We start from the raw sequence: 8,930 nt of genomic DNA, 5'->3' as shown, positions 1-8,930 counted from the left end.
GTGAATCAGAAAAATAAAAGCCAGGAGTCCAGACTTGAGATCCTAGATTCTTACTGAAAGTCATTCTTCCTGCCTCCCACTTGGGGATGAAAGACAAGGAGGAGAAACTTCATGGGGGTAAAGGAAAACTTGGCTGAAAAACTTATGAGTAGACAGAGATCTTGTGGACCTTTTCTCTCCTGTTGCCAGGTGCCCTGGCCCTGAAGCCAGTCTAAGGCCAGGATGGTACTTACTGACGCAGGCCATCAGGTCATGGAAGATGTCCTTGGGGAAGAGAGGGTGTTCCAGCCCCCGGAAGTAAAGCTTCAGGACGCCAGCTATGGAGTCCATGTCATGGTCATTCTGGTCCCCAGCCAGGGGGTCCTCTCCTAAGGATAAACAATCCCCCAAAAGGAAAGAAAAATATGAGAGAGACAAAGACACGAAGGACAAAACAGCAGTACTAGGGAAGAAGGGGTGATCTATTTTGATCCTTGGCCTGGTCCATCAGCCCTCTGCCCAGCATGGTGACCATGAGTAGGGTCCACTAGGGACTAGATGAGGCAAAGACTACTCAGGCTCTGGGACATTTCCTAGGGGCTGGGACACAGCAACTGCCTCTCTCACAAGAATCGTGAAACCAGGCTGGACTGTGCCTCTGGGGAGGAGAATGAGGCCAAGGAGGCTAGGTCCTTAGACGAGCTCTCACTCCTCCTGGCCCACAACAAAGGACACCTACTTACAGGAGAACAATCATGCCGGAGCTCCCCATGGAAAATTTCATATCAGAAGTAATTAGATTTAATGATAGGACCAACCTCAAATTGAAACTATATATATCCATTACAGTGACGGAAATTGCCAAAGCTTGCCCATTACCTTAATAGCCCACAAGATAATAAATGTGCTAGGGTGAACAGGCGCATTAGCCTTGCTAGTAACTGCCACCAAGGGTTCCAGATGCAGCCATAAACTGCCCAGATATCGTAGTTAAGTTCGTGGGTTTTGACAGATCATCAGCCAGACAGAGGGAGGATGGGTGCGGCTAAGAAGGGGGGAAGGGTCTAAGACGTGCCCTGGAATCTCCATGCATATTTAAGGAATGGGTACAAGAGAACAGGGAGGCAAGCTGGTTTTCTGACCTCTGGGGGCTCTCAGGGGAGAGAAAGTAGAGTCGCTACCCCAGAGGGCTGACAAAGACTTGGTCTTATTTTCAAGGCCATTTCCTCACCTCTCTCAAAGGCATTTTTGATGTCATTCACTTCCACTTGGGATCCTGACACCCGGAAAATTCCTTCATGCTGTAGTCCTGGAAATACACAAGGAAAAGTGATCAAGGAGAAGAAAAAGCAAATCCATAACTATATAGCAAAGCTTAGTTGAAAGCCTACCTCCCCCAGCCAGTATGTGTTTAACCACTCGGTCTTTCTTCCAGAGGTCAAAAGAGAAAAAACATGTGCAAAGATGAGGCATTAGCCTAAAGAGGGCATAAGTCAGAGGGCCAGCTAGTGCCGTGGTGGTGAAGGCAGCTGGATCCCATATGGCCTGCTTAGCATGTTGGACCCAGCAGCTGGAAAAGACACTGAATATGTGTGTGTGTGTGTGCGCCTAAACTCCTGAGAGGAGAACTGGAAGAGAAGGAATTGTGGCATGACCATCACCCCAGGGGGTGCTTTCTCACTTTCTCTCTCCCTCTCTGGCAAGTGCAAGTACTCTCTAGTAAATTTAAAAAAAAGAAAGAAGGCACTATGTCAGAGGCTTAGGAGAAGGTATCTACAGCGGGCTCTACCCTGACTCCAAGGGTGACTTGAAGGCAGGCTCCTTCCCATGTCACCTCTCTATTCCCATCTGTAAAGTGGGGAAGTAACCCCTTGGTGCTTTTGGATCACCTAGGGTCAAAAATGGGAAATGAGTTATGGCAGGCATAGCATTGGGCACCATGGGAAGAGTTCTACAAGGTCTGAGATAACGATCATTGCTTAGCTCTTCTCACACTGTTCAACTGCTATAGGGGGCAATGCTTTCAATACTTGGGAAAAGGAGAAGACGTGAAAACACAGGTGGTTAGTCGACAGTGTTGCCAGGCACTGCGCTGGGCACTGGTTCTTGACTATAGCTTTATTCCACAGGCAAACATGTCTGAAGGCCACACTATAACAACATGCACTAAAGCTTTGTCTTCTTGGGTTGGTTGGAGTTGAGTTATCGTGAAAAACAATGCCTGCATGGTGATCACTGCTAACAGGTACTTTCACGCAAGTCCATCACATAGTCCTCTCAACAGGTAACAAGCTTCAAGGTAGGGGTAAGTCCATTTTCTATACAGATGGGTTTCTGAGTGACGGCCAGCCTTGAGTTATCTAGGTGTTAAGAGCCAGGGTGAGGATATAAACCAACGCCTTGAAGCTTTAATCTTGTACATGATCCTCAGTGCCAAGCTCATGTGGCCTATTAGAGGGCAAGTGCAAAGGGGGCCAGGATCACACTGGTTGGTCTGGACACGGACATGCAACTCCAAAACTGGTGAGAATAAATCCGGGAAGCATGCCATTAGCGCCAGGCCCAAGAGTTGGTCTGGACTGAACCAGCACCTGTAACCCCATTAGGACTGCCCTGGGCTCAATCTCAGGCATTCTGTCAAAACCCCTCTGTGGTGGCACAATCCTTCAAGAAACTTAACATGCTGTAGAAATTGCAGATTCATTTTAGGAAAACAAAATAGAATAATGCTACATTTTATCTATTGTTCCAGGGTTGTCTTCTCAGTGAGGGGGTAGCTGAATTCTATCAGCTAGACCTTTGGAGGCAAACCATACAAGCCTGAACTGAAAATCCAAATCCAATTGAAACAACATTAAGAAGCAAACAGAGGGAATGCAATTACGGCTTATAATTGGACTTAAGTTGTCTGTTCCTCTAAGGGAATCTCGAGAATATTCCTCACAGAATGGCAGGCAATGTTAAAACTCCATTTCTACCAGTGTAATAGTCCTGTATTAGTTACCAATGGCATGGAACACCCAGATATTCCATGACACTTAACAAAGAATATAAACAGTAAATGATCTGACAGAAATAGCCACATATTCAGTGTCAAAAACATAATGTAAGAAAATGTCATTGCAGAAACAAGGCTACTTATGTGCTCAGGACCAGCAGTTGGCATAATGGCTATGTCACTGGACTCCCAAGTAGTCAACCACAGTTCGAGTCCCAGATCACGTGGCTTAAACTCAAAAAAAAAAAAAAGAAAAGAAACTTGAGCATTCTGTTCTAGTAGGCAAAGCCAATGCACGGACTTTCTCGGAAAGGGGCGTCCTGGTACTTCTTTCTGGTAGGTTAGATTATCGAGAAGTAGCCTTGGTCCCTGGGCCAAGGACAAGAGATCAGATGTGAGTTTACTGGGAATCAGGTAGCAGGTCTGAAACACACTGAGCTCACTTTCCACCTGGTTTCCATTTCCTGGTGAGAACCTAGGCTTTAGAAGGACCTTGGGACCAGCAGATAGCGTAATGGCTACGTTGCTGGATGCCCTGTAGTTGACCCCAGACCCGGTGGCTTAAACTCATGCCAGGCATGTGTGCGCATATGCCCAGGATCCCAAGAGGAGAAGGGATTGTGGTGTGGCCATCCCCCCAGGGGGTGACTTCTTGCTTTCTGTCTCTCTGGCAAGCGCATATGCTCTAATAGCAAAAAAAAAAAAAAAAAAAAAAAGATCTCTATGTGTTCTTACTAAACAGGTGGAACCTGTAGAGATCTAATCTGATAATTTTGGAAACAGGAAGATTAATAAATGGTCAGTTACCCTAAAAGTAAAGGGGAAAACCAATTGTCTCATTATATTGCAGGTAACTCCTTGTATAATCAATATGACACATCCATGACCTTTAACATTTTTCTTTTAAATGCACACTAACATAAAAGTATAATACCTGAGGCCTGCAGGTGGTGTGGTGGTTAAGGCACTGGCTCTCACATGGCCAATCATGGTTGGAGTCCCAGACCTGGCAGCTTACTTTCTCACTTTCCCTTTTTCTCTCTGTCTCTCTCTGGTAAACACATGTGCCCTATAGCAATTAAAAATAATAATAAATAGGGACCAGCAGTTAGTGTAATGGCTATGGCGCTGGACTCCCACGTAGTCAATCACAGTTCCAGTCCCGGACCTGGTGGCTTAAACTCATGCTGGGCGCATGTGCGTGCGTGCCCAAGATCCCGAGAGGAGAATGGGGGAGAAGGGATTGCAGCATGGTCATCCTCCCTGGGGGGTGATTTCTCGCTTTCTGTCTCTCTTTCTGCCTGGCGAGCACACGCGCCCTATTGCAAAAACCTCTCCAAAAATAATAATAATAATAATAATAATAATAAATAAAGTTAAATAAATATGATTTTTAAAAAGTATTGGGTTGTCAGAAAAGCCATGACACATTTTTGCATAGAAAAACAGAAAAAATTGTCATAAATTTTCTGACAACCCAATGTAATACTCATCAGACTTGGATAAGTTATTTGAGCATGCCTCCAAACCTTCCATTCATTGCCAAGAGTGGCTCTCTGAGAGAATTCTTGAGACGACTGCTCCATCAACCACACACACCCATGTATCTTGTTCTCTTCCTCATGCAACAAGGGCGGTTCTCCTTCCCATCATAATTTGGTTACGATTGTTCCTTACAGCCTTTCCTCCTCCTTTAGATCTTCCTGAATCGCCCTAACTCACTTTCTCTCTTCCTCATCTATATAATGAGAACAATACCTACCTCCTAAGGGATTGGAAGATAGGTAGGATGTAAAATTGCCAGCATATGGTGGGCCATAGACTCTTCTGAGACTGATAAAAATTATGGACCCTATCTCCATTTAATGCACATTTGCAAAAATTTTAACCATATTTTTTTTTTTTTGTTAAAGAATTATTTTTTATTTAACTTTATTTATTTATATATTTAAATTTGACCAGAGGGGACCAGCAGGTGGTGTGGTGGTTAAGACACTGGACACTCCCACATGGCCAACCATGGTTTGAGTCCTGGACCTGATGGCTTATTTTCTCGCTTTCTCTTTCTCTCTGTGTTTCTCTCTGGTCAAATTAAATAAAAAATAAAGGAATGAATAAATAAAAATTAAATAACAATAACGAGATATTTTAAAAAATAAATAAATAAATTTGACCAGAAAGGGGCAGAGCAAGAGAAAGAGAGAGAGAGAGAGTGAGCGAGAGAGTGAGAAAGCAAACCACCAGGTCCAGGACACGAACTGTGGTCTGCCATGGGGAAGTCTAGTACCCTCAACCACTGTACCACCTGCCGGCCCCTTAACCGTATTATTTTAAAGAATTCATGAATACCTTGAGATTTTATTTGGGAAAAAATTTTAGTTTAGCTAAAGAAATGTTTTTTGAGCAGCTACCATTTGCTAAGTCTTCTTTTTTTTAAAAAAACAATAATATCAGGGCTGGTAGATGGCATGGGGGTTATGCTGCTGGAGTCCTACATGGCTAACCACAGTTCGAGTCCTCGACCTGGTAGCTTTCTCACTTTCCCTCTCTTTCTGTCTCTCTCTGGTCAAATTAAAAAAAAAAAAAATCGATTCAATTCAATAATTTTGTTTAAAAAATCTAAGATATATTTATTTGCTTAATCCTAGAGTATGCATACAGGTTTCAGAATTGCTCATCTTTATCACTTGCTGAAAAAAATTACTACTGTACAATATTTGTTTATAATTCCTTTAGTCTTTATTGGGTTGTTGGGAAAGCCATGATGCATTTTTGCATAGAAAAACGTGACATGACTTTTCTGTCGACCCAATATGATATACCGTCAAAATGCTGTTTTCCAAAGTTACTTAAGTTAGTCATTTTCTTCCTCATCCTCTTCAGTGGCGGTATTTGTAGTATAGTTCATGTGTTACTATTTGCATTTTGTTTTGGGTTTAACCACATCCTGTCTTTATTTGTTTGTCTTTTGAATATGGGAATCACTAATGTAGTTCTAAAAGTCTCAACTCCACAAAGGCACAGAGAAATGCCACTCCTCTCCCATGCCCATTGCCCTATTCTTCACCCCTTTCCCACCCATTCCATGGAGATGAATAGTCAAATATTAATTTCTAGATTCAGCCTTCCTCTATTTCTTTTTTACAGAAATGTAAAGACATACATATTCTTATATTCTCTTCTTTCTATAGGTAGCACACTATAGATACTTTCTTTTTCTTTTCTTTTCTTTTTTTTTTTTTTAAAAAAAACAACAGAATATGTCCTAGGAATCTCTCCATATCAATTTATGGAAGAAATTGTCCTCATTTTTTGTTCATAGTTGCATAGTACTCCATTGGAGGGCTCTATCATGGTTTTTCTTCTTCTTCTTCTTTTCTTAAAAAGATTTTTATCATAGACCATGTGTGCTTGTCAGAGAGAGAGAAAGTGAGAAATCACTCCCCAGAGGGAGTTGGGCACACTGCAATCTCTTCTCCTCCATTCTCCTCCTAGTTCTCTGGGCACACATGCCTGGTGTGTTCTTCAAGTTGCCAGCCCAAGACTCAAACCACAGAGTCAGCCATACGGGATACACTGCCTTAACCACCATACCACCAGCTGACCATATTGTGTTTTTTTTTTTTCAATGCTTTTCTATGTATGAGCATTTAGGTTGTTTTAATATTTTTGCAATTATAAACAATACTGTAACAAATAACCTTGTGCATGTTTTTCATATCGTTTAAAGTATATCTTTATGGTAAATTCCTAGAACTCCTGCATCAAGAGGTAATTTTGTTAGATGCTGCCAATCCCTTTCCAGAAGGGTAGTACTCAGTTACATTCCCATTAGCAATACAGAAGCAAGCCTATTTGCTCAGGCCTGACCATAGAAATGTGCTGAGTTTCTGTCCCCTCATAGACTGTGCCTGTATGGGGGCAGAGATGGGTACATTCAAGCCACAATATCTAGAACCTATCCACTTCTCAGCTGGACTCTGATGCAGGCCACATCTTCCCTAGGCTACTGCACTAGCTTCCTGTTTTCCGCTAACGGTTTTATCTCTATACAGCAGCCAGAGATCCTTTAAAAAGATGACTCCCTGTTCAAAATTTCTGAATGGTTTCCCCTGTCACAATAAAATCCAAACACCTACTTTAACCAACAGGGCCCTAGAGCCTGGCCTCAGGCCTCATCTCCTCTTACTCTCCACTTCACTTGCTCTGCCCCAGCCATGCTGTCCTCCTGCGTGCTGTTCCTTGAGTACTCCAAGGTCTCTGCACTTGATGATCCCTCTCCCCAAGCTACTCTTCCTCAGATATCCACACAGTTCATGAGTCTCCCGTTCCCTTAGGACTTGGCTCAAATATCACCTTTGTAGAAGAGGCCTTTTTCCTTGGGACCAGCAGATGGCATCATGGTTACATCACTGGACTCTCACATAGTCCACTGTGGTTTGAGTCCTGGAACCAGAGACTTCAAACTCATGCTGGGTGAGTGTGCGTGCGTGCCCAAAATCCCGAGAGGAGAATGGAGGAAAAGGGCTGTGGCGTGGCCATTCCCCCTGAGGGGTGATTTATCACTTTCTGTCTCTCTGGCCAGCGCACTCACCCTATAGCAAAAATCTCTCTTAAAAAAAAAAAAAAAAAGACACCTTTTCCCTAAGCCCACCTAGGAAGGTGTCCCCTCTCCAGTCTCAATTCCCTCATCTTGCTTTGCTTTTCTTCATGACACTCATCGACACCCATACTGCATATGAATTTGTTGATCTATCAGCTATCAACTGATTATTTATCTGTCCTTTCACAGTATGAATGTAAGGTCCATGAAGGCAGAAACTTCTTATTGGCACACAATAAATAATCGATTTATATTTGTTGAAGGAATGGATAACTGAAATGCATGGATGAACAAATAATTCAGACACTCTTCCTACTGTCCTGTAGGCACAATGGACTCTTCCTCTCCTCAATTCAATTATCTTCGTTGGGTGCTTAGGCATTAATCATTACTAGCTTGTGAAATTTCTTATACTGTTATTCTCAATTTCCACAGCTTATCTCTTTTTATCCAACTTATCACTAGCTTACTTATTTTCTTCCAACAGCACCATAAACCACTTCAAGATGGGAATGGTATATACTCCTGCTTTTGTTTTCTTACTGGGCAATGCATGGTAGCCAGCACTGACCAGGAGCTTGATAAACATCCATTGACTATTCAACATGATGAACAATGCTGTTCCTTGAAGTATATAGAGATAAGATTTAAAAAATCATAGCTGAAGTTGTAAGCACGCTAAGTAATTACTATTTCAAAAACTAATCTAGGGAACCAGCAGTTAGCGTAATGGCTATGTCGCTGGACTCCCACATAGTCGACCGCGGTTCGCGTCTCGGACCCGGTGGCTTAAATCTCACGCCGGGCGCGTGTGCGTGCGTGCCCAAGATCCCGAGAGGAGAATGGAGGAGAAGGGATTGCGGCGTGACCATCCCCCCTGGGGGGTGATTTCTCGCTTTCTGTCTCCATGTCTCTCTCTGTCTGTCTGGCGAGCGCACGCGCCCTATAGCAAAAATCTCTCCAAAAAAAAAAAAAAAACTAATCTAGACAACATCCCAGTTCATAGGGGTGAGGATGGCAAAGGCAGGGAAGATGGCCACCTCTCCATTTAAGACTAGGAATCACCTCTGTGCCTCCTTAGTCCTAGGAAGGTCGTTCTGTTCCTTTTCTTATCACTAAACAGGACAACATCTAAAAACAGTTCTCATGCCCAGTTTCTAGAAATCCTCATGCTGACAGCTCAATATCTGTGCCTTCTAAATAGTCTTACATTTTGGAAGATGAATTCTCTGGCAATATCTCCATCTCTAAATTCAGTCCAACCAAATCCAGAACTAATGAGATTCAGCTTTGTCTAAGCAGAGAACAGCATGATTTTTTTGGGGGGTGGGGGGAGGGGAAGGGAGGGAG

The 8,930-nt window shown here is 43.1% G+C and overlaps 1 protein-coding gene across 5 annotated transcripts in view; it reads right to left on the bottom strand.

Moving 5' to 3' along the window:
• The window catches only part of SRGAP2 (SLIT-ROBO Rho GTPase activating protein 2), a 288,633-nt gene that overhangs the window by 34,262 nt on the left and 245,441 nt on the right, over positions 1 to 8,930 (bottom strand). For all 5 annotated transcript variants that reach the window (XM_014591898.2, XM_006159270.3, XM_006159271.3 and 2 more), the window contains exons 14-15: positions 1,211 to 1,288; positions 234 to 368 (exon numbers count right to left, since the gene is read on the bottom strand). In XM_014591898.2, the coding sequence (XP_014447384.1) occupies positions 234 to 368; positions 1,211 to 1,288 (213 nt within the window). The remainder of the gene's footprint in view (positions 1 to 233; positions 369 to 1,210; positions 1,289 to 8,930) is intronic.

The sequence above is a fragment of the Tupaia chinensis genome, unplaced genomic scaffold (genome assembly GCF_000334495.1).
Source record: "Tupaia chinensis unplaced genomic scaffold, TupChi_1.0 Scaffold000627_1, whole genome shotgun sequence".
Classification (NCBI taxonomy): domain Eukaryota; kingdom Metazoa; phylum Chordata; class Mammalia; order Scandentia; family Tupaiidae; genus Tupaia; species Tupaia belangeri.
The sequence above is the reverse complement of the archived record's forward strand: the minus strand, read 5'-3'. Positions and strand labels throughout refer to the sequence as shown.